Source organism: Daktulosphaira vitifoliae, unplaced genomic scaffold, assembly GCF_025091365.1.
Source record: "Daktulosphaira vitifoliae isolate Bord-2020 unplaced genomic scaffold, ASM2509136v1 Scaffold_2, whole genome shotgun sequence".
In the NCBI taxonomy this organism is placed as follows: Eukaryota; Metazoa; Arthropoda; class Insecta; order Hemiptera; family Phylloxeridae; genus Daktulosphaira; species Daktulosphaira vitifoliae.
The window spans coordinates 13421534-13448576 of record NW_026099573.1 but is presented as its reverse complement, the minus strand read 5'-3'; the positions used below and the strand labels follow the sequence as shown (position 1 = coordinate 13448576).

Sequence of the window (27043 nt, the reverse complement as noted above, 5' to 3'; positions counted from 1 at the left end):
ATATTATATTTATATAATGAGCTATATTTTATTAATTATTTTATTTCATTTTTATTTTATCGTAAATTAACTTAATTTTGATTATGTGTGGAGAGCACGTGTTTCCCTTTTCTTCTAGCCAACGCTAGTGTCCAGGCCGCTCCTGGTGTTCTTCATTAATTTCCAATTAACATTAACGGATGTGTTCCAATACTGTCCGTGATGTTTGTAATATTATTTGTTTTTTTGTTTAAATATTTTATTTTATTTGTAGACATGGTTTTTGATGCATTCGCATTTTTGTCCATGTTTAACTTAATTTTCTTTTTTTTAACAATTTAATTTAATTTCCTTATTAATTTCAACTGTAATATTTATTTTATTGTGCGAGTAACTTAATTACTCGCGTGTATTTTATCCCTGTTTCTTAATCTAGACACGGACTACGGTATGTTTTACATATCAACCACATACAACTTTGATTGTCATAATTGTGTTTAATAAACCACGAGGTATTATAGTAATTTATACATATAACGACATATTAATTTAGATTATACTTTTAATTAACTTAAAATTAAATTCCACCTATGGTCCGGTAATCATATCTGATAGGTGTGACACCTCGCCTAGGTGGTGACGACCCTTGCTACTATAGCTAGTCGTTATGTAAGTGGTAAACCATGTTGTTGTTACAGGCCGAATTATATAAAAAGGCCCCTTGCAGTCATAATAATTAATTTTAAACAGGCGATTTCTAAATATTTCACAAATATATGTAATAGAGTATGTGTATACAATAACTATTACACATTAATAATCAAAAAGAATTTGATAAAATTTTCTTTTTAATTACAAAATAACTGAATTTTTATGAAATAGTAAAATATTGTACATATTTATTATAAGTATTTTCACTTTAATGTAATAATAATGATCACCTTATGATAAGTATGGTTACACATCACCTCCCCTTCTACGTAGGGGTAAACCACTGATCTACTGTTTTAATACTTACGTTAGTCAAGGAAGGGGGGCTCTCTATAACTAAAGGCATTCACGTCACATAGTTATAATTGGGATTTGTTGGATTAATATGCCGCCGCCTCCCGTGTTCCCTTGTTCAAGGAATCGGGCGCGTCCTCAGATTGCGGATAGAGGAACGGCATGTAGATATACAGGTTAGCCGCGAAATAAGCAGTCCTTTCGGAGACTGACGAATAAGCGGTCGCGGACAGCGAGCCACTCGGACGCTTGTTAACCGTACAGATATGTAGGGTAGTCGTGATATAAGCCACTCTATCTGAGAAAATGGGCGAATAAGCGGTAGCATTCGAGTGATCATGGGTAGGTGGGCTCATTAGCCCGGTAAGGCAACCACCTAAGTGACACCAAAATAAAATCCATTGGTGACACGTATGTCGCAAGGGTTAGAATTTACCCCAAAAATCAACCATGGAAAATTCAAAAGACTTCTTGGATTATTTTTTTTCTGGCTGAAAGTTTGGCTTTATCTTCACCTCTTACTTGCCACTGTTTTATATCTAGACGATAAGAAACGTGTAAAAAATTTTCAAAAAACCTAATCCAGGCATGCAAAGTTGAAAGGTCAATACGAAGTGTCGTTGGGTCTACCTCCTTATTCATAACTTTTTCGATTTGAATGATTTCGGTTGTTGTAGCCTAATAAATATAATATCTTTGTGTAGAAGTAGTGGATGTAATCGCATTACAAACTTTTCCATCGATCATTGTAAGTTGCATATCATGTAAAATATCTAAATTATAGTTATTTATTGATAATTTTATTGGTTTTAATTCTTTAATTTGATTTTCAATGTATTCTTTTTCATTTAAATGTACTTCTGTCGTTTCTTTTTTAAACTGAATTCGAATTAGTCACAATACCTTGTAGAGGACGAGCGAGGATTTTGTCATATTATTTTTTTGTTTGAATTAGATATATTTACAAATAATTGAATGGGTACTATTGATGTTAAGAGTATTTGTGAGTCATTAAAATCATAGGTACATATTTGCTTATATTCACTATGACCTGTACTGCCATCGAAATCCCATTTTATGACCAAAGTCATAGAAGAAATATTTTTGTCAGAAAAACTATCAACTACACTACACTGGCATTGTATTATACGAACAACCGTGTGATCAAGAAGTTCTTGAAGATTAATTTCAGCAAGAGATCCTGTAATTTTAACCGCTTCTTTTGGGGAATAGCACCGTGTTTTTGCTTCTCTAATAAAATTATAAGGTGGATATATATCGGAATTGTTCTCTTTGGCATTGACGACAGGATACCCGCCGCCACTCCGGACACCGTTCGGTACGCCGAAACTGTCCGGATCGCCGCCCGCTTCTGCACCCTGAGCAGTGCTTCACGGTTTTTGGACGAATACTCAAGAGTATCCGCCCAAACCGGGGACCCGTACAGGAGAACCGAGTGTACGACGCTAACTAAAAGTCTGCGCCGCATCTCTCTCGGCCCTCCCAGATTGGGCATGAGTCCCCCGTCAGGCAATTCATGACTTTCTGGGCTCGCTGGGCCGCATGAGTAATGTGCGGCCCGAACTTTAAACATTTGTCTATGACAAAGCCCAGATAAGTCATGAAGTCCTTAAGTAGGATCTCCACCCCCAGCACGCCGAGCCGTGGAGGAGTGAAATTGTACCTGCCCGTGAACAAGACCGCTTCGGTCTTGTCTAGGGCGAGGCTCAGTCCACTCCCCTCCTGCTGGATCCAGGCGGTGACTGCGCTGAGCGCGCAGTTCGCTCGGGATCCAGCCTCCTCGGACGAGGCGCCTTCCGCCACCACCAGCGTGTCGTCCGCTTAGCAGACGACGTGCACGTGCGGTGGTAGCGGAACGCGGAACACCGCGTCATATGCGATGTTCCACAGCAGAGGCCCGAGAACTGACCCTTGCGGGACGCCACCCGTAACAGGTCTGTTTCTCTCGTAGTAGATGACCCGATCGCGAAAGTACGACCGGATCATCCGCCCGAGGTAAGGAGGCACCCGAAACGCGTCCAGCGCTCCGAAAATGTGTGACCATCGCACGGAGTTGAACGCGTTTCGGATGTCCAAGCTCACCGCCACCCCGAAACCCTGCTCAGTTTTGGCCCTAAGGGCCAAGTCTCTGAAGAGGGAGGCCGCGTCATCCGTCGACCTCCCCCTCCGGAAGCGGAACTGGCCCTCGGCGACGTCGGCCAGGTGGGCTTCGATCCAGGTAACGAGCAGCCGCTCGAGGATCTTCCCCAAGTCGTCCAACATGCAAAGCGGTCGGTACGACGAAGGGAGACCCTCGGGCTTGTCAACCTTTCTCAAAAGCACCAGCCTGGCCTTCTTCCACTTCGTGAGGAATTCGTGAGAGGCAGCGGTTCGCGACGGCCAATCGGGCCCACCCCGTTATGAATTTACCCTCGATCGCTACCGCTTATTCGTCCACTTTACAGTGGCTTATATCACGGCTACCCTGCATATCTGCAGGGTTAACGAGCGAACGAGGAGCTCATTGTCCGCGATCGCTTATTCGTCAGTCCAAATTAATGGACCGCTTATTTCGTGGCTAACCTGCATATCTACAGGCCGTTCCTCTATCCACAACCTGAGGACGCGCCCGATTCCCCGAGCTAGGGAAACTGCGCTCGTGCCGACGTTTTGTAGCCCCGTAGAGCCCGATCACACCGACACTGTAGCGCAGCGAAATGGGAGTACATGACACCCAAACGATACACTTGTCTTTATGTCTATCTTTATATCATTTCATATCACCTGAATTTTCTAGCAATAAGTATTTTAAATCATTCCTGTAAGTATCAGGGTTAAAATGTTTTTTAAATTAAGACTTTTTTAGTATGGATAACATACTTTATATATCTACTGTAGAAGTCAAATAGGAGAATATTATAAGATACATCCCACATTTACAAAAACTGTTTTTGACATTTCTGTATAACTTTTTCATCTTATAGTTTATATTATAGAAAACTTATATATGACAATTAAAAAAAAAAGGAAATCAGCAGTACTTATATGAAATAATTATTTATTAATTAGTTAACCAAAACAAAACCAACCTCACACCCCTTGAAACATTGTAAAATATACAAAAAAACGAACACCGGTGGATAGTAACAGCTCTCACCTGGCTACTTTATGTTACTACTGCTGATATCGCCAGAAATTTCTCTTATTTAAGTTTCTTATACACTCGAGGTACCATTTGGAACTTATGCCATTCAATAGGACATTTGATAAGCTTTTCGTTGGTATTTAATTATTAAGTGAATACGTCTTGTAACTTTGTAATAATATAATATAATACAACTTTTTTAATAAGTAGCGCAATCTAGCGATGTATACACGTAATGTGTCAGATTATGAATTGCAAGAAAGGAATAGCTTACTTCCGCAAATAAATATTTAGGCATAAATGATAATATTATCACTATATTTATGGAATATTTATTTATATTCGGCCAATGAAATGTGGCGAACCAGCTATTGTAACATACCTAATTATTTTGTCATGGAAAAAACTAAATAAAATCAATAGACCATTATAATTCATAATAAATGTACGTTATTATATGTAGTAAAAGCATGTTGTTCAGTTAAAGATAATTGACCAAATTGAATACAAAACTTCAGGTTATTCTTTGTTAATTTACTTAAAATTTCAATAGATAATTAAAAAAACAATTTAACGAAAAAAAAAATGAATTAATTTTATTTTATTTATTGAAGGAAAGAGTAATAAAATAACCAAGAATAATTTTAATCTTAAAATTAACAATAATATTGTAAAAGATTTAAAAATATTATTAAGTTATAAGTAGTTGTATAAAAAACACTCAGTATGTTATTTTAATTTTACTTTATATTTTTAGTAAAAGTCGTTTAATAATTGCACATTTAATTAACAGTAGTTATTAGTAAAATCTTGCAAAATGTAAGAAAAGTAGTTATAATATGTTTGTATGATAAAGTTAACAATAAATTTCACATTTTAATATAATATTTAAATAACTCAATAAAATTATATTTTTAAAACTTAAGAAAAAATTATAAATATTGACTATAGTTATTACACAAATATTGATAATGTTTGAATTTCTAATTTAATGTTTAGATTCATGAATCATAAAACTTTAATTAAAATGTGGAGGAGTGGAAGAAAATTAAATTTTTGGATAGCTTTAAATAGATAATAATTTTATAAATGAAGATCATTATAATTGTTCTAAAATTTCCATTTTATTTCTTTCAGTTTCTTCATAAATAATTGATTATTGTTTTGATATCTAGTCATGGATATAATGGAAGAACAACCGTTAAAATATAAAAGAAATAACATAAATTTAGTCAATGATAATGATGATGTTATAGCAAGTTTGATTAGTGGCATGAAACATGCAGCTAAAGTTCATTTAGTTTATATATATTTTTTTTCTAATATTATTAATTTATCTATAAAATTATTTTTAATTTAAGATGGACAGAAAACTTAATCGAGAAAGAAAACCAGCCATTAACAAAATTATCATGTTGCCAAAATGTCTATCACAATTGAAGAAGCATAATTTAATGTTGGCATTTGTTGAACACAATGTATTAAATGTCTTCACTGATTGGTTAGCACCTATGCCTGATAGAAGTCTACCATCACTTCAAGTGCGAGAATCTCTTCTAAAACTTTTAGCAGATGTAATTAAATTATAGAAATATATAAAATAAACAAATTTATACTTTTAAACATGTTTGACAATTTTTAGTATCCCCCCATTGAGCAATCTACACTTAAGTATTCTGGAATAGGAAAAGCTGTTATGTATTTGTATAGACATCCAAAAGAAACTAAAGAAAACCGAGAACGAGCTGGTCAGCTTATTAGTCAATGGGCCAAGCCCATTTTCAATGTATTAGCTGATATTGGTAAATAACTAAATAATTTTGTTTAAAATAGCTTATATATTAGTAACAATATCTTATATGTACAATTAAGATGTTATTTAGATTATTTATTATTTGAAATATATTTATTTATGGTAGTTTGTATTCAAAATATTTATTAGTTAAAAGTTTTATGGAAAATTAAAACTTGATATAAAAAGTACTTTTAGTTTAATTTTGGGTTTTATAACTAAAGTGAAAATGCTGGGGGTGCAATAATTGTGTTATGCTCACAAACTTGCCCCTGAATAACAATCCTTAAATAATTACTTACCAGGGTCAATGGGCAAATATTAATATACAAAATTTCAATAAACTATTTTATTAACATAAATAACTTTCAAATGGTATAAAAAAATGATTTGTAATTTATGTTTATTGTCAACTACTGATAAAAAAATCCTTCATAAAACGTGAATAAGATATTTTCACTTAATTTTAGTAAATTAGAACTGAGTGTGCTGATTTAGAGATGGGTAGTACTGCAGCACTCCCAACACCCTTGTTAGTTGCTCCAATGGTTTTGATGTATACCTGTAAAACTTTGCTTTTACACTGTCGTGTTTTTCTTTTTTTTGTGTGTGTACCTATAGGCAATTACTCTCTGGTTTACTGAACTCATTTTACTTAATAATATGTCAAAATATCACAAAACATACCAAAATAAAACTATTAACGCTATAATTTTAGAAAATTATATTCAGTTCGAGTAATAAAGAGAAACATCCTGAAACATTACAGTTGTCATAGAACAATCAATATAAATATTTTTAATTGTTACTCTATATTAAATAATTTTTTAAAAACTATACGGAATTTTGTTATATTTTTATTGAAACTTCTTCAATAAAAACTTTTGACTTACTGACAATAATTTTTTTTTGAAAATTCCACAATTAACTAAAGTTTGAGTAGGTATTACAAATTATATCAACATTTTTTTCTTTTCAATTTTTGATAATACTCTTAAAAAACTATTTTCTTCAAATTTACATTAAAAAACATAGGGGGGTCGCAGCACAGTGGTGACGTGGCATAGTTGGGTCAAATATAATGACATCTGACAGTGATTTAATAAACACTTTGATGCAAATCTTTAGATAATGTTTAATTCTAAGAAATTAGTGGATAATTACAAAAGCAACATCAACTATTTCCTTAATTATATCCTGATTTAGAATAAGTATGTCGAATGAAAGATGTATATAAATACTACTTCTCATGAAAAAATTGTATTGATCCATACATTTTTCAAAAAGTTATAGCATAATAAAGTTAAAAATGTTAAATACCAATTCAAGAATTTTCACATAAAAATAACATTCGATAGACATTTTCACCGTGAAAACAAAATAAAGTCTGAAATTTTTTATTTTCCGTGATAAAGTATATTACATTAGCTTTAATTTAAGATATATATAAAAATGTCAGACTTTACGGAACACTTTCAAAAGTTAAGTTGAAAATGTTAATTTTTTGTGAATAAGTTGTCATTTAAATCCCCCCCTGTGTGCAGGGGTCAGGGTGTAAAGGGTCAGATTTATAAAAAAATATTCCAAATGAAAGGTAAAGATATCATGCATTTATATAAAAAAAACATTATATTCATTTGGTTATTTTTAAAAAAGTTATGGCGGTTTTAAGTAAAAAATTTTTCTAAAATTAATGATTTTTAACTTTGTAATTTTTTTTGAGATATCTCCCATTTACGCGGATTGAGGGAAATCTTTTCAATTTATGAGGGTAATATCTTCGACTAGATAAGTTTGTGATCTTTTGACATATTGTTAAAAGAAATCGGTTTGGTGAGAGCTGAAAAAAAGTGGTAACAGACACAAAAAACACATCATAGTAAAACCAATACCTTCTCAGCTTCACATCAAAGCTAAAAGCTAATATAATTTACTTAAAGATGAATAAACAAAAATATTAAATTTTGAAATATTTTTTTGCATACCAACGGAATATCTATATAATTCATAACTTCATAAAATTTAAGGTTTTTTATGTACTAATTTAATAAAAAAAATGCTTTCTGACGATTTTTCATGATTGGCATGATCCATCAATTGGCCTTTAAAACGATAATCATATAATTTTGGTGGATATAATAAACTACTCTAACTATTTTAATATAGCCTTACACAAATTAAAATATTAAAGGATAATATCTTTATTTCAACATATTTTTTTTGAAAATATCATTTACAAAGGTACTCTGGAGGCTTAATTATCATATAAAAATTATTGAAATGATGATGAAACATTTAGATTAATATTAATTGATGTCTTGCGATGATTAAATCACTATTGTAAAACGCTTTGATGCGTATTTGATACAAACTTAAAAAAGAAATTTATCATGTAAACCAAAAATTACATGATTGTCATCAATTTTAGTGATAGATTCCTCATTTAAGACAGTTGTGCGTCGTTACGTCTTTCTTATAATTATTTATACTATATTATAAATATAAATTGAAAAGAAAAATATTTTCTTTTTAATGATTTTTAACTTCTACCCAGTACCTTGGTTAAATATTGGTTTTCAAAAAGGTTTTGCCCTTTATTTTGTTGTTTGAAAAGAATTTATCCAAACTATGATGCCTTAAGATTCTACTAGATACGATTTGTGATCCTTTGACGAATTTTTGAGCTAAATTGGCTTAGTAAAAGTTGATTAATTTGCATAAATTAANCATAAGTTACTATTTTTCTATTGCAAGAGTCAAAAAAATATTTTAATGCCCCTTTATACAGATTTTTTTTTTTTTTTATTATATAATTTCATTTTTTCTTTAATTAAAAAAAATATATTTATATATATATATAATAAATAATATATATATATACATAAAGTTATATATATATATTTAAGAAGTTACAGAACAATTTCCGCATAATAGTGGTTATGTTGACCAACAAATGAGACATGAAGATGAAAGTAACAATGAAAATGATGAGGATGATAGTGATGAATATGATAATAATGATAGTGAAAATTATAACATGAACAATTCTAAGAGTACAAAGAGGTTGTTTTTTCTTAAAATAATTAGTTTAGTGTTTTTATAGTAACCTGTCAAAAAAATCTTACTTTATATTACAATTCTCAAATCAGTTTAAACATAAGTCTGACTTAAGCAATTCGGTCGCCCTTGAATCAATCACTTTTTAATTATATGCTTGACAGGTTTCTGTACTGAATATAATATTATTCACAATATATGTTTAAATTATTATTTGTATGCCTTCTATAATGCTGTTTTATTTATTATTCATTAAAAGTACTAATTAAAATAGTTATTCTGAAGCTTTTTTAGATTTGTTTTATTAATAATTTAAACATTACTCGAAATACCAGTTATGTTGACTATATAGATATTTGAGATATCTATATAGTTATGACCATTATCACGTATCGCACTGCCACGCTCTTCCTTCCATTCATAAATAAACACATTCATAATTTCTGAATATGATTGTAATACCATTTCAACAATTTAAATCTATTTCCGCCTTTGTATGATTGTTATATATCTTCTGTAAATCAAATTTCATGCTTACGTAACTAAAAAATGAACAAAATTAATACGGATACTGTAATTTTTTTTTACATGGGGGTAAAAATTGATCCTCTTGATTGTTATAAAATCAAAAAGATGGTTAAGCAAAAAGTTATTTTTATGGTGATTTTTAGTGATTATATAGAATAAATCTAGTAATTTATAAATTTTAATAAAATAAAATTATTTTCTTTTATTAATTATTAATCTATGTCAAAAATTTGATTGTAATTTTACTTTATTCACCAGAATTTGCTATGCCAAAATTGATAGTATAATAATAATAAAAATAATACTAAAAGATAATCACAAAATCTGATATTTATAATAACTCATTTTTTTAACTTTATATTCTCTAAAATATTTTTTATGTAAATTATTATTTTATCATGTTAGCCGACCCCAAGTAATTGGGATTAAGGAGAGGAAGAAGAAAAAGATTATTTTATCATGTAAGAGTACCAAATATGAAAAAAAAAATGTATTATTTATTTAATTCGTTATTTAAAAATTTGTTAAAAATGTTTTACGAGTACAATCAAAAATATGCAACAAAATAAAATATCAAAATAAACAAAATAAACCTCTACTAATAATAATATAACGTATCAATTCTTATACCAGAACAATAGTGATTTTCTTGTGCATTTTTTAGTTATGCTATTCATTAAACATAAATTATTTCCTCTCCAAATAATTTAAGTTAACCCAACAAAATTAAAATTGCACAAAAAAAACAACCAGGTTAATGTTTTATAATTATTTATTATTATGAATTAAATTGTATGATATGTTAATATAATATAGCCTTATTCTAAATGTATAAATTTATTAATTAATACTAGGTAATTTTATTAGAGGTGTGTTCAATTTTTATGTTCAGAATAATTGGAAAAATGTAGATGACTTGTATTTGTATTGGTGTAGCGATATGTATTATGTTTAGTGGTGTGATAGAGAAGAGTATATATGACATTAGCATATAATCTTGGTTTATTATTAACATTTTTTTCGTGTAATATCCTAGTCACGGTGATCTTAGTTATCAGTGATCTCAAATATTAATGTGATTACAGATATATATAACACAAAATTATTAGCGAAGATAATTTTATCTAATAACCTTGTATCTCCTCAGGGGGGTGCTAAGCAATTAGCACTACGGGTTTGGCGAACCCGAGCCCTGAGATTACCTTAATTGGTTGTCTCAGTTTTGGTCCTCCAGTTTGAGGGTTTGGCGGTGGGCTAACAACTCACCCCAGTAAAAAAAACAGTGTTAAGAAACCTATCACTACTAAGCCTCGGAATACAACAGATAATTTGGGAAATAGAATTGGAACTGGAACAGGAAAATCTGGGATATTTCGATTTGGAACATGGAACATAAGATCCCTGTATAAGCCAGGGGCCCTAAAATGCATTACTGGTATAATGAAAGAATATAATGTAGATTTAGTAGCCCTCCAAGAAGTAAGATGGCCAGGTTCGGGACATCTTAAATCAGATAACATGACAGTTTTTTATAGTGGAAACGATAATGGAAGACACGAGTACGGAGTTGGTTTTATAGTGAAAGAGTCTTTAATAAAAGTAGTAAAGAAATTCGAAGCAGTAAATGATCGATTATGCTATCTAATAATTGATGGGAAGCCTTTTAACATAGCAATAATCAACTGTTATGCACCAACAGAAACGGCAGACAATGATTATAAAGACTCCTTTTATGACAACCTAGAAAGGGTATTCGACTTAATACCTAGAAACTGCGTAAGAATTGTAGTTGGGGATCAAAATGCCCAAGTTGGACGAGAACATGTGTTTAGATATACTATAGGAAAGGAAAGTATGCACATTGAAAGCAATGATAATGGATTGAGATTAATAAGCTTCGCCTCAACCAAAGGATTAGTAATAAGTAGCACCCAATTCCAACGGAAAGAAATTTACAAACAAACCTGGGTGTCTCCAGACGGAAAAACTAAAAGCCAAATTGACCATATACTTATAGATAAAAGATATAGAACTAGTGTTAGACAAGTAAGAAGCTATAGAGGGGCAGATGGAGACACAGACCATTACCTTGTCATAGCATCTTTTAAAATCAAACTGGCTAATAGTTGGAATCAGAAAAAATTATATAGTAAAACACGCCTGGAAATAGAGAAAATTAAAGATCACGAAAGAGCCAAAACATACCGACAGAATCTAGATAACGAACTTATGGAAAAATCTCATAATGCAGTACAAAACATTGATGAAAGATGGAACATAGTTAAAAACTCAATTAACAAATCATCTGAAATATTTAAAAAAGAAAACACATCCCATGTTAAAAACTCATGGTATAATGATCGGTGCAGAGAAGCCATAGGAAAACGCGCAGAAGCAAGAATAAAAATGATACAAGACCCATCTCCTAATAATACAGAAGAATTTATTAAAACCAAAAAAATAGCAAATAAAATATTGAGACAGGAAAAAAGAGCAGCGGAAAAAGAACTTATCCAAAAAATAGAAGTACATAGGCTCAACCCAAGATTATTCTTTAAAAAATGTAGATCAATAAAGGAAGGTTTTAAAGCTCAAACCCGTATTGTCAAGGACCACGATGGATATTTGATTACGAATGAAGAGGGTATCATCCAAAAGTTTCAAAAGCACTTTGAGAATATTTTAAACATTGACCACGATGATACGAATGAAGATGAATGCGTGATGTATCATACGGCACAACCTCTCCTTGAGGAACCAAGTCATAAAGAAGTCGAGGATCTTATCGGGATTTTAAAAAACAACAAAGCCCCCGGAGAGGATAATATTAATTCTGAGTTATTAAAGATCGGTACTAAACAACTTGTAAATAAAATACATGGACTTTTAAAAGAAATATGGAATACCAATCGTATACCTGAAGATTGGAAAACAGCCATCATTTGTCCCATTTTCAAGAAGGGTGATCCCATGGACACAGGTAATTATAGGGGAATCACACTATTAGACTCCTGCTACAAAATTCTATCCCTGGCGATACTACGAAGGTTGGAAGTATATTCCAAAGATATAATTGGAGACTATCAAACTGGATTTATAAGAGGAAAGTCCACCTCTGACCATATATTCACTATAAGGCAAATAATGGAAAAATTTTATGAATTTGGAAAGGATATCCACATGTGTTTTATAGATTTCAGACAGGCATACGACAGTATTAATCGAGAGAAACTGTGGATGGTACTAGAGGAATTTGGAATCCCAAAAAAACTTATCCATCTGATAAGAGAATGCTACAAACATACCTTGTGCAAGGTAAAGTTTGGCAACGGTTTATCGGAGAGCTTTGAAGTTAAAACTGGCCTTAAACAGGGTGATGCACTATCACCAGTCCTTTTTAATTTGGCGCTTGAAAAGGTGGTCAGATCAATGCCAATGAGTCAAGGCATGGAGATTCTGTTCAAAAATACGCTCCTTGCCTATGCAGACGACATAGTTATTATAGGAAATACCCGACAAGAAGTAGCGACAAGAACAAATGATTTAATTAGAGCAGCAAAGCCAATGGGCCTGGAAGTAAACCAGGGAAAAACAAAATATTTAGTCATGACGAGAGGAACAAGGGACAACTCTCACCTAGTAGTTGAAAACTATACTTTTCAACAAGTGAGTGATTTTAAATATCTTGGGGTAAACATAAGCCAACAAAATAATATGCACAACGAAATTAAAATAAGGATATCTGCCGCTAACAAGGGTTACTATGCTTTAGAAAAATTATTCAAATCAAAACTTCTTTCTAGACGATCAAAGGAACGACTATACTCAAGCTTCCTACGGCCAGTGTTAACATATGCGTGTGAAACATGGTCAACAACTAAAGGAGATGAGGAAAAAATGGCTTGTTTTGAAAGAAAAGTACTCAGAAGGATATATGGACCTATTTTAGAAAATGAAGTGTGCAGAAGAAGAACTAATAGAGAAATACAACAAATTTATCGAAAACCTGGTATTAACGCTTTCCTCATGAGCAAACGAATTGAGTGGGCAGGGCATGTATGGAGGTCAAATGGAATTTTAAAGAAAGCACTAGAGGGAAAAATAAATGGGAAAAGACCTAGGGGCCGCCCAAGACAGCGCTGGATAGACAGGGTCAATGATGACCTTAACAAATGCAACCAGGAAGTGACGATAGCAGACAGCGTTGATAGAAATAAGTGGAGGAATGTAGTAGAGGCAGCGAAAGTCCTTCAAGGACTGTAAAAGCTGAAGAAGAAGAAGAATAACCTTGTATTATCAAGTTTATTAGATCAATATAATTTGTTATTACCAAGGTTATTAGATAACCTAGCACTTTATTTAACCTTGGATTAAATGAACTAAAATCACTGATTAAAGAAAATTTAATTACAAATTTATTATTTAATCGTCTATGATAAGAAAAACTTCTTCCTCGTCTTAATCCCAACTACTTGGGATCGGCCACCCTTATGCTAAACTTCCACTTAACACTAACACCCACGTCATCTACGCTCACATCAGTCATCCTCATATCGCATTCAATAACATCCCTCCATCTCTTTTTTAGTCTTCCTCTACCTCTTCTTCCTTCAAAATGCATTGTTACAACTGTTCTTACGGCTTCCTATTCTTCTCTCCTCAAGACACCAGACGCTTCTCTCCAATTTAACCACCCGCACTTAATCCTGTGTCTTACATCCTCGTCAATACCACCGCTCTTTTGCACAACTGATCCTAAATACTTAAAACTTTCCACCTGTCCAGTCACGTCCTCGCTTATTGTCACTGGTCTCCTTATTTCACCTACCTCGTATTTTCCTTTATCAAACTCGTACTCATGTTAACTCTGTCTTACTTCTACTTATTATTAAATAATAATTTCTTTTCTTCAAGAGCTGATCTACACACCTCTAGCCTTTGATTAATTTCCTCCTATTAACACTATATCGTCAGCAAACAATATGCACCACGGCACCTCTCCTTGTATTTCTCTAGTAATTTCATTCAACACTATAGAAATTAAGTATGGGCTTAAAGCAGAACCCTGATGCACTCCTACTCTTACCCAAAAACCTTCTATTATTCCTCCCACACTTTACCCTAGTACAGTGCCATCATACATATCCTCTATTATATTAATACACCTTTTCGGGACTCCTTTTCTCATTAATGCCCACTTTAAAACCTCTCTCGGTATTCTATCATACGCTTTCTCCAAATCTATAAATACCATACAAAGCTTTTTCTTTTTTTCCCTAAACTTTTCTATTAGCTGCCTCACACAAAATAATGACTCCACTGTTGAATTACCAGGCATAAATCCAAACTGGTTTTTAGATACCGATGTCTCATTTCTTATTTTCTAAATCTATTGCCTTTTTCCAAATTTTCATACTATGACTCTATAATTTCTACACTCCTGTATATCTCCTTTACCTTTAAATATCGGCACCACAATACTAATTCTTCATTCTTTTGGAATTTTCCCTTTTAAGAGGACGCCATACAGAGAATGAAAAACGGGTTTAAACATGTTTTGCGCGGGACTACTTCATTTGATCTATATTGANGAGAATGAAAAACGGGTTTAAACATGTTTTGCGGGGGACTACTTCATTTGATCTGTATTGATGTTAGAGTTTCAAAATTTTTACCAAATTATAGAGGACAAAATTATCTGTGATCTAGCGTTTTTATTTTTTTGTTAACATAATTTCTAGTACTTTATATTTACTATTAAACATTCCTATTTTTTTGGTTTTTTAAATGTTTAATAAATAGCTTCAGAGTTGTGTTATCAAAATTATAAAAACGCTAGATCACAGATAATTTTCTCCTTTATAATTTGGTAAAAAATTTGGGACTCTAGCATCGATACAGATCAAATAAAGTAGTCCCGCGCAAAACAGTTTTTATGCAAAATAATGAATTTTTTGTCTATCGACATGTGACGGTCCCTAGTGGCATTTATAACGTGACGAATTTTTTGTTGAATGACGGTAACCGATTACTCTCACCCTTCAACTGTTACCTTGCCAACGATCAAAACCAGTTATTAACACGCTTATATTAGTTTCACGTGTATGTTGTTTGTTTGTTGTTTGTCGTTTGTAAGTTTGTAACTCCACGCGGCACGTGTTATTATGTCGCGTATCCCGTCGTGTATGACCTTGAGACTATACTGTTGTAACGCATTCGCCCCACCCCGCTCACCACTCGTAGACAATAATATTTTCCAACCCGTAGACGCGCGCGTGTCATTAATTATATATATATATATAACAAATTTTTATTGTAATTGACACGGCCCCGCGTCGTTTTGTTATACACGATGCCCCACGAGTCGTGCCACCTTTATCAGCCGTCGCTCTATTTTATAAGTATTTGACTGACCAACACCACGCGTTTATAAGCCGCGGNTCGCAATCTTTCGAGTACCTCTCGGTAGAAATGTTGATTAACTGTCTGCCCAAGAGGTACGAATTCTTTATGGACGATTCCGCGGCTGTCGAAAAAGGTAATGATCATGGTTTTCACCCTCGACTTGCTCATGCGAGCTTTTTTCGGACGAGGGGTGTTTGGAGACAGCCACTGCGAGCTTTGACGTTTGGTTTCTGGATCATATTGAAAAAACCAGCTTTCATCACCTGTGATAACTCGATCAAGCAGCGTGGGATCGTTTTCAACTTGCTCCAGACAGTCTTGTGCGAGAGCCATTCGATGCTGTTTTTGCTCAGCAGAAAGATTCTTTGGGACCATCTTCGCACACACCTTTCTCATCCCGAAATCGTTTATTAGAATCTGTCGAACGGTTTCACGGTTGATACCGAGTTCAGACGACACCATTCGAACCGTCAAACGACGATCTTCGCGGATTAGGGAGCGCACGCGCTGCGCATTCGCGTCGGTTCGCACTTCAACTGGTCTCCCTACTCGCTCTTCGTCTTCCACGTTCTCGCGGCCCTCTTTGAACTGCTTGTGCCATCGAAACACCTGGGGACGACTAAGTGAAGCACTACCATACACCTTCAATATTTTGGAATAAGTTTCCGTAGCGGTTTCACCCAATTTCGCACAAAATTTTATCGCGATGCGTTGCTCTAAATTTGCCTTTTCCATTTTCGTGACGAGCACTACGAACACGTGTTCACATAACGCGATACAGCGGACGAACTACTGCAACGAGAGAGACGGTGAACTTATCGTCGGAGAGAGGAGGGAATCCGCTACATACCGTATAAATTTCAAGGCCGTAGTGTTATCACGAGCGCGGCAATAAAATCAGTCTCATTACTTAATTGTCACACCTCGTATATATATTTTAATTACTATTAAAACTTATATATTAATACGCTTTATTCTCATTAAGAGATATATAGTGTATTTATTCCGATTACAGGGAATGATTGCCGTATTGTGATTTTTCGTCACTACCTCCACGTTGCGCGCTTGCTGCTTTCCTTGGATGTGGTAGCCGTTTCTCAGACTCCCACTCCGGAATCGAACCCTGATACCCCTTTACAACCATGATATTGATAGTAACTACTATCATAACATGTAACTAAAAAGTAAAAAATAAATATATTTAAAAAAAACTGAAAAACACGCTTTTAATGCACATCGAACTAAAAAGTTAAAAATAATTTTTATAATAAGCTTAAAACAATAATACTAGTACTTTTCGTACATTATTGTTTTNACGCTTTTATCACAATAATACTAGTACTTTTCGTACATTATTGTTTTAAGCTTATTATAAAAATTATTTTTAACTTTTTAGTTCGATGTGCTTTAAAAGCGTGTTTTTTAGTTTTTTTTAAATATATTTATTTTTATACTTTGTTATCAACGAACCGGGGTACCATTTAGCAGTCGCTTATCTGAATTTGTAAAATAATTGTTATTATTGACGGGTGATGAGACTTAAATTTTAACTTTACTGTGTTCATTTTTACACGTAAATAATAATGCTAATATAATGAAAATATCTATTGATATGATTTGTTAATATTTCAATAAGTTATGGTAGTTTAAAATACAAAAAACATCACGTTAGGAGATGCTTTTTTTTACAAATATTACATTTTTTGTTTAATTTCAGTGATATTTTACTCATAGATGATAAGGTGTCTAGACNTTTTTACAAATATTACATTTTTTGTTTAATTTCAGTGATATTTTACTCATAGACGATAAGGTGTCGAGACAAATTTTTTTTTTCATTTTATAGTACATGACATAACCTTTGATTTGATATATGTCTAAATGACGCATTATTTCCGGAACATTTTCAAAAATTAATTTGAAAAAGTTAGTTTTTGTAAAAAAGTTACTATTCTAAATCGCCCCTGTGAACAGGTTAAATGTTAAATTTTCAAAAAAATTGATATCAGATAAAAGGGAAATATCTAAGGTTTTAGTATAAAAAAAAATTATGTTGATTTGTTGGTTTTTAAAAAAGTTATGGAAGTTTTAAGAAAAAAAGTGAAAAAAATGACAAAATTTACCGATTTTTAAAATTGTAATTTTTTTGGAGATTTGTGATAGGAGAACTGAGAAAAAGTACTGACAGACACAAAAAAAAATAATAAATAAATAAACATCATGGTAAAATTGATACCTTCTCAGCTTCGCATCGAAGTTAAAAATATATAAAATAATTAAAAATTTGTTTAATTAATTTTTTTCTTGTTTTTCCCTTGACTTTACCGACTATTTGCAAGGCAAAACCGCACTGCACTAAAAACTAACAGATGACTGTAAATTAAAGGTGATTGTGTCATGGATAGTAACAATGCATTAAAAGATATAAAAAAACTATTATTTTCTATTTTCGGTCGAAAAGANCATTAAAAGATATAAAAAAACTTTTATTTTCTATTTTCGGTCGAAAAAAATCGATTTACAACCAGTAAAAATTTAAATAATTAGTTCCTCAACAATTTTAATTATATACAATGTTTTAATTTTAACTAAGTACTAACTACATACATATTACTAGATATTATTATTATAGATTTCATGTAACAATAAATTATATAAAATTATCTATAAAATTAATTTTTTCATAGTTGTGAATAAATTATTAACTACAAATGTGATACTCGCAACACTTTAACGTTTAATAAGCGGTAGCATTTCAAATAATATTATATTATAATCTTATGATATTTTATTATAATTACATATTCATTTTGTTTTATATTATGAGAGCTTTATCGCCTCTATCAATGAAAATAATATGTAACGCGCATAGCATAACTGTCAATAGTAGAATGATGTGCTGCTCCAAAATAATATTAGGCGGCCGTACAGGTTTGCGTATGGTATATGGATTGATGGACAGGGGGTGATTGAAGAGTTCGGTTGTAAAACATCTAAAAGCGCATTCTCTCGGTCATATCGTTGTTTCGTTTGCCGGTATGGCGTCCTCTTAATAAAATTTTTTTTAAAAGTTCCTTCAACCACCTTTGACAACACCGCCTAATATTTTCCATACTTCTACTGGCATTTCATCTGGTCTTACTGTTTTATTTTTTTCATTGATGCCACAGCCTCCCATACCTCTTTCTCACTAATTAAATCTACCAGTCCCTCATTCCACGAGATATCCTCTAATGTCTTTTTCGAGTTCTCATTCAGTATTTTTTCAAAATACTTATCATCATTCGATAATACCCTATTATCAACACTTTTTATACGCCTTATATAATGATAATCTTTAGACCTTTTCTCTCTTTCTTTTGCAAGTCTATAGATATCTTTCTCGCCTTCCTTTGTTCCTAGCCTATCATACAACTCATCATACCTCTTGAACTTCGCCTTATTTACTGCACACTTGGCTTCTTTGCACATGCGTTTATACTCTATCCAATCTTCTCCTCTTTTGCTCTTCTGCCATACTATGAATTGCTTTTTCTTACTTTCACTAAAACTATACTCTCTGTGTACTCTTTCATATCCTCTCCTCTCATTACCTACATGTCCATTCATATCACCACCTATCACCGGATCCTCATCGTCAGATATCTCTTACATGACCTCATCCATCACTCTCCAAAACATTTCCTTGTCTATTTTATCACATCCTACTTGTGTTGCATAGGCACTTATTACATTCAGCACTTTTTCTTCGAATATCAATTTTACGACTATAATTCTGTCACTTTTCCTGGCTACTTCTACTACTCTACTTTTCATCTTCTCATCCATTATTACCTTACACCATTCTTTGTACTATACTTCCCTAAGTATATTATTTTATAACCCTCATCTATTTCCCTTAATTTCTCTCCTTTCCACTTAGTTACCTGCACACAACAACTGTTCACATTACTTCTACCAGTTAATGTTACAACATTCCAAATACCTATTCTTACTTTGTATCTATCTTTCTCCTTTATACACAAATCCAGCCTAGAATTAAGTGGTGATGTCCCTACACCGTTGAAACTACAAGCATTGGGTACCCTGTACTCATGACTAGTGAAACAGCTACTGCACAACTTTTTGAAAAAAATTTTACGCCGGCTGTCGACCTGACGCAACCTCATTAGTCGTTTCACGACTGGCAAAGGGGCCGTGGAAGTATTCTTATCCCCTATCCACTGGGAAAATTCTAGAAAACCGTCATAGGTAACTGCAAACAATTTATTACGAGAAAATTTTGAAGATAATATTAAATGGCATCTCATTGGATTTCAGAAAATCCTAATGAACATAATCTAGTTACTAATCCAACAATCAAACTGCTCAGCTATGATCTGCCGAGAAAAATAAAGGTAACTCTGAATCGTCGGCATACCTATCATAGTAGTTATAACCAGGACCATATTTAGGACTTTTTGTCGCCTCTAATGACCTTTTTATTTTACTTAATCAAAAGAATTGTTTTTATTAGAATAAGAAAAAAAAAAGTTTTCAACTTAATAATTTTTATTGCTTCATATTTTGGTGCCGCCCAAGGTCCGTGTACCAAGATATGGTTCTGGGTGTAACTATCTGATGCATAAATGAGATATACATAATGAGATAAATGAGATAATCATACGTCTTTGACGTATGATGACGTAATAACAATTGACTGTTGACACTAATCACAAACAATATCCCACAATATTATCTGAATATTCTATACATGCATTTAAAGGAACCGTAATTGTATTTACCTATTAATTTGTTTTTTATTTATGTCATGTTACTTTCTTATTATTATTATTATTATTATTATTTATATATGATATATTTATGATCGTGTTATGTTGCTTTAACCTGTCATACGGAATATATATATATACCACAACGGTTAACGTGGTTAGAAATTATGTCGTAACTTTAATATAATCTACATTATATTAATCATAGATGTAAAAATTATTCATTAAGTTTGTTCATGGAATGAAAAAAAGGAAGACCATAGGTATTTTTGGGCACGTCTGATAAGTCACCACCGCCTATTCATTCTTTATCATCTATGTATAAAAATATATTTTGTACACTTATATATAGTGTCTTAGACCGTATACATTTTTTATGGTAAATTGTCAGTTAGGTCTGAGGCACCATTATTTACGTATAACCTTAAATTTCTTTAAAAATAACGTTTTTGTGGACAACATGTGAAACTTTCACGACGTCTCAATAAGCGGAATATTTATAAGAATAAAGGTCGTCGAATTTATTTTTTAAGACTTGACCACGAAAATCTGATACGATATCAGATGTTCGTATTATAAAATATTAGGAGCAATAACTTAATCAGATGTTGGAGTAAATTAATGTCGATCATCATCCTGCTGTTGGTAAAGTGTCACACGCACATACATGTTTATACAGAGTGATCCAAATTTTATGAATTGATAAAGCGAAATGCACATACATCAGTCAAGCTGTATCCAAATGCACTACGTACCTACTCTATGTATTTAAAAACCATTTGATTTAAGATTTATAAATTAAGATTTGTATTTTATTTTCATAAATCATTATCAAATTAAATAATAGTTCAAAATAGGAGTACCCATTTAAAAATTTGAATTTAATGTGTTTTAACATTGAATGGAAAAAAAATTATTTAACTATATTTATTGTAGTTTTTTGAACCTAATTTTCTTCTTTTTACATGTCCCTGTAGATAGGGGATAAGAATAATTCCACGGTCCCTCTGCCAGTCGTAAGAGGCGACTAATGAGGTTGCGTCAGATAGACAGCCTTCGTAAAATTTTTGTCAAAAAGTATAAAGAGTCCTGAACCAAAAATGGCCGACATTAAGACGAGGAAAAAGAAGAAAATTCTTCTTTTTACAAAAATTTTAAATTCTCAATTTTTTTTTGAGATTTGATTCTGTAAAGAATGTCATACCAATTTTGGATAATTCTTTAAGTAATGTAATAATAAGCACATAGAGTATAATATTAAGAGTATGAGGATGATTTTGTTCCCCACTTCGCTGCTGTTAAATGTTTAAATGAAGTATCTTAGATGTGATCTTTAATAAATCAACTACTCTCATTTAATTGGTTCTAAATATTACTCTATATTTAGGTGTACGATTAATCATACATCATCAAAATTATATATATATATGTGTGTATATGTGTATATATATTAATAATTTAAATCAGTTTGAGTTGAATTATATTATAATGTAGTATATTAACCACAATATTAAAAGAAATAATTACATATTTTAGGGCAAAGACCATTATTTTCAAAACGAATAACTCATCATCTAGAGCTCGTATTCCTGCAACATCCAGTAAGGTGTACTTTAATAGACCTAAATCAAATATTGATATGAATATTTCACAGGTAAATATGTAAAAACCAATAATATATAAAAACAAACCCTAATTTTTATTTTACCTGTTTGTCTTGTGATAATTTATTATAATGTTAATTATTTTACATTTTATATAGGCTGTTAAAAGACCTATGAATCGCTTTGAGAAACATTTTAAGCTTTTAATACAAAATCAAAGAAATAATCGACCCAAGCACGCTGTATATATTTCAATTGAAGGCAAAAAAATGGACTTATAAAACATGTTATAACAACATTTAGCATATTTTATTTTTATTTTTTCCCTTTGTTAAGCTTTTTTGATTATATTTTTACAATTTTGTACTTTTATAAAATATTTCAAATTAAAGACTCAATCAAAAATCAACTTTAACTTTCATTTTTAATATTAATTTTTTTATCAATTTCCTTTTCCTTCGATTAGTGCTATTGCTATAAGCCCAACAGTATAAATACAAACTTAATTTACATTGAAAAATAACCTCTGATAAAATCAACAAATGCATTATCAAAATATGTCCAGTAAACTTTTTCTTGAATGAATCATAATTTTCTGTTAATTTAGCCATTAATTTTGTTAGAAGAATCTTAATTATTTTAAAAATTGATCAAATTAACAAATATTTAATTTAAAAATATTGGTGTTATTAATAAAAAATACTATTTATTAAACAAAAAAATTGTTGGACGTATATTGATTAAAAATTTGTTGAATTTAATAATGATTTTTTATAGTGTATCAAGTCTGCTTTTATACTGTATGTGATATACAGATTTCTAATAAGTCTTCCACAAAATTTTCGCCTTTGATGTCCACTCTATTAAAATGTTTGTAACCCATTTCATTTTTATCGACACATCAAATCTTTGTGTAAGACAAGTGTTAAAAAATTGAATATTTTTATCATTATTATTTTTTTCTTATTAAAAACAAACTTATAAAAGAAAATACTATAAACGAATTCCGAGAATAATAAAAAAAAGTAAATTGGAAAGTAAAATTAGAGTGAAATGATTGTTGGATTAAAAGTTAGAAATTATCCAATCGGTATATACAAGTGATCTACATTGTTATGACAAATCAAATAACTTTTGGTCTAATAAATGTTCTGTGCTACTTTTTTTAATAATTTATGCATTTTTAGACTATGTTAAAATAATATTTTTAGCTTCGATGCGAAGCTGAGAAGGTATTGGTTTTACTATAAGTTCTACTAGTAACTTTTTAAATAATGTATGGATCAATACAATTTTTTCATGATTAGTAGTATTTATATTGATCTTTCATTCGGCATACTTTTTTTTTAAATCGAACTATTTCTCTTAATACAGGGGGGGTTCAAATCTAAAAAATGCATATAGAAAGTAGAACTTTTTTGACTTAACTTTTGAAAGTGTTACGTAAAGTCTGACACTTATATATATATATTAAGGTGGTCCTTAAAATACAAATTTTCAAAATTCGATTTACGCGCACCAAAAAATTGTTCTAATACATGTAAAAATAAACTGTGCAAAATTTGGTTCCGATAGGTTGACGTTAACACGTGCCGCAAGAGGGTTGAAAATTCGATCAAAAGGGTAGTTTTTCAGTTATTGTGCTTTATCTCAAAATATATGATTTTTATGTAAAAGTTTATAAGAAAGAAATTATACATATAATTTTACACAAAAAAGATTATTAGCGAAAAACCCATAAGTCAAATATTTACCTCCTAAAAGTCAAAAGTTCCATAAATATTATGTTTACCAGTAAAATTCATATATTTCGGCAATTTAAGTATAGACGATGAACCGTTCAAGTTATAAAAAAAATTTTCATGTAAAAGTTATTTGAAATTTAATTTTCTATTAGTTTTGTAGAAAAATAAAATTGTTTTACGTGTTTTCTGGCAAGGTAATAAAGAAAACTTATAAATAACAATCATTTTTCTATCATTAATCATTTTTTGTTTAGATAATGTTGTTGAGTTAAATTTGTTTAGTTCCTCAGAATATGAAACAGAAGATGATTTGTCTGGTTCATCATATTCTTCAAAAACACAAGGATTTATAACTTTTATGAATCCTAAATTACTTTCTGCATTAGATCAATGCAAGATATCTGACCGCGATGCTGTGCATTTAATTATTTCTACTGCTGAAGCATTAGGTAATAACGTATCAAAGTTAATAATCAACCGATCAACTATTCGACGGGGAAGATTATTTTTTAGTGAGAGAAAGGTAAATGATATAAAAAAAAATTAAATTTCTGGATAAAAATAGTCTTGTCTTGCATTGGGATGGAAAACTACTTCCAGGCATTATAAATAGAGCTAAAGTTGATCGATTGCCAATCTTGGTATCATTTGAGGGTGTAAGTCAATTACTTGGGTTCCCAAAAATTGAGAGTGATTCTGGAGAGAATCAGATAAATGCAATTTTTGATTTATTACAAGTTTGGGATGTAAAAAATAAAATACAGGCCTTGTGTTGTGACACAACAGCTTCTAATACAGGTCGCTTAAATGACGCTTGTATATTGCTTAAACAACTCTTAGAGCGCAATGTGTTGTATTTACCATGTCGTAGACATATTTTGGAATTAGTACTAAAAAATGTTTTCAAGGTTAAACTTAATTTATGTACAACTGGTCCAGTTGTATCAATTTTTAAAAATTTAAAGAATGTTTGATTAGTCTAGATTTGTTGAATTTTGATATTGGTATCAATGATATAATTATCAAAAATGCAGTTGTACACACTAAAAATAATGTAAAAAAATTTTAATTGGAAACATTAATAATTCAACAATGTAGAAAATACTACAAAGAATTTATGTGTTATTTTTATGGGTGCAACACCCCTTAATGGTGTAAAATTTCACTACCCTAGTGTTTTTCATCATGCTAGATGGATGTCTAAAGCAATTTATTCGTTAAAAATATACATGTTTAGAAAATAGCTTAAAATACGAGAAGAACATGCATTTCATAATATTTGTGTATTTTTGGTAAAAGTTTATGTCAAGGCTTGGTTTAAGGGATCTATTGCCATACAATCAGCATTTAATGATTTATGTTTCTTAAAAGTTTTAATTAATTATCCTGATTCTTTTATATCTAAAGCTGTAACACAGAAATTTACCGGACAGTTTACCGGCAGATATTAAACTAAAAATGGTTTAGGCATCAAGAGAGACATCACAAAAACAAGATAAAAAAAGGTTTTCGGGTAAGTGTAGGAGGAGTGGACCAAGGTTCTACTTTAAGCTCTTACTTATTCTTTATAGTGATGAATGAAATTACTAGAGAATTTCAAGGAGAGGTGCCGTGGTGTATGTTGTTTGCTAACGATATAGTATTAATAGGAAAAACGGTAGCACAGTGGGGTCGAGGCACAGTGTGGACGAGGCATAGATGGGACAAGTATAGATGATATCTGACAGTGATTAAAATCACTATCATAAGAAACGCTTCGATGCAAATCTGTAGATAGTGTTTCCTTTAGAGAAATTGGTGAAATATTTTAAAAGCAACATGAACTCTTATTTCTTTAATTATATCCTGATTAGTAGTTCTTTGATTTTAAAATATAATATATGAATAAATACTAATTATAGTTTTTAAATTTAGTATGAAATTGTGAGGCCAGCTATGATGTATGGTTCATAGTGTTGGGCGGTTGATAAGAAAGTAGAGCAGAGAATAAGTGTAGCAGAGATGAGAATGCTTAGTTGGATGAGTGGAGTGACTAGAGAAGATAGGATAAGGAACGAGCATATAAGAGGAAGTATAGGTGTTGCGTCAATCGTGGATAAGATGACAGAAAATAGACTTAGATTGTTTAGTCATGGTATGAGGAAAGAAGAATCGAAAGCTGTAAGAACAGTTATAGAAATGAATGTTGAAGGAAGAAGAGATAGAGGAAGACCAAAAAAGAGATGGAGGGATGCTATTGAATGCGATTTGAGGACAGCTGATGTGAGCGTAGAAGATGTGGGAGATCGTGTCAAGTGGAAACTTAGGATAAGGGTGACCGACCCCAAATAGTTGGGATTAAGGCAAAGAAAAAGATAAAGATTACCAGAAATTCCAGTGGCAATTGGTATAATATGATTGTTGTTAGAAATGTACAATTTAGCGTTTAGTTGGCTTTAGACAATATAGCGTCAAATCAATTACCTACTCTATCGGTTGTATCTCAATATACACTACACTTTAATGATACAATAAATAAATAAACTCACACATACACACATATGCATTTATAACATTGTGTCTAATGTAATTATAACATGATAAAAAGTAACCGTAAAATGAAAAAAATGGAATATAAATTTTATTACTCATATTAAATGTAATGTAACTCGAAAAATATTTGTTTAAATGAAAAAATATAAGATTATATTTTTATTTATANATAACTCGAAAAATATTTGTTTAAATGAAAAAATATAAGATACATTTTTTGTTTAAAATTGTCTTTTAAACAACTTTTGTACGAAACTTTTTTTTGGGTGTTAAATATTTTTTGAGAAAGTTAAAAAAGCTCATATTTTGAACTTTTGCGAGGCTGTAAAAAAAAAGCTCAATTACAATCTTGAGGACTATTAGTATGTCATTATACATATTTTAATTCAACTTTTAAAAAAACAAAATTTTTTCCGCAATTTTTCCTTTGTTGACTGGCCTAGATGTCAATTTTAAACTTGTAATTGAGCTAAAAGTTA

The 27043-nt window shown here is 31.3% G+C and overlaps 1 protein-coding gene across 6 annotated transcripts; it reads left to right on the top strand.

The window, feature by feature from the left end:
• Window positions 1-4515: 4515 nt before the first annotated feature.
• Window positions 4516-22843, top strand: LOC126899051 (protein IWS1 homolog A-like). Of its 6 annotated transcripts, none has more exons than XM_050673569.1 (7): window positions 4516-4574; window positions 5267-5429; window positions 5491-5703; window positions 5772-5931; window positions 8828-8984; window positions 22220-22337; window positions 22446-22839. In XM_050673569.1, the coding sequence occupies exons 2-7, from the start codon at window positions 5307-5309 to the stop codon at window positions 22566-22568; spliced, it is 894 nt and encodes a 297-aa protein (XP_050529526.1). In that variant the 5' UTR covers window positions 4516-4574; window positions 5267-5306; the 3' UTR covers window positions 22569-22839. The 6 variants fall into 6 exon arrangements, with proteins under 6 accessions (XP_050529526.1, XP_050529527.1, XP_050529525.1 ...); XM_050673570.1 differs by having other exon boundaries at window positions 4521-4647; window positions 8831-8984; window positions 22446-22843; XM_050673568.1 differs by having other exon boundaries at window positions 4521-4647; window positions 5305-5429.
• Window positions 22844-27043: the final 4200 nt, after the last annotated feature.

What these genes read in the sequence shown, in the direction of transcription:
- LOC126899051 (XM_050673569.1), top strand. Translation starts at nt 5,307, where the DNA reads ATGGATATAATGGAAGAACAACCGTTAAAATATAAAAGAAATAACATA. An exon ending in ATGCAGCTAAAGTTCATTTA is followed by an intron (nt 5,430 to 5,490) that starts GTTTATATATAT and finishes TTTTAATTTAAG; the next exon opens with ATGGACAGAAAACTTAATCG. An exon ending in CAATGTATTAGCTGATATTG is followed by an intron (nt 5,932 to 8,827) that starts GTAAATAACTAA and finishes TATATATTTAAG; the next exon opens with AAGTTACAGAACAATTTCCG.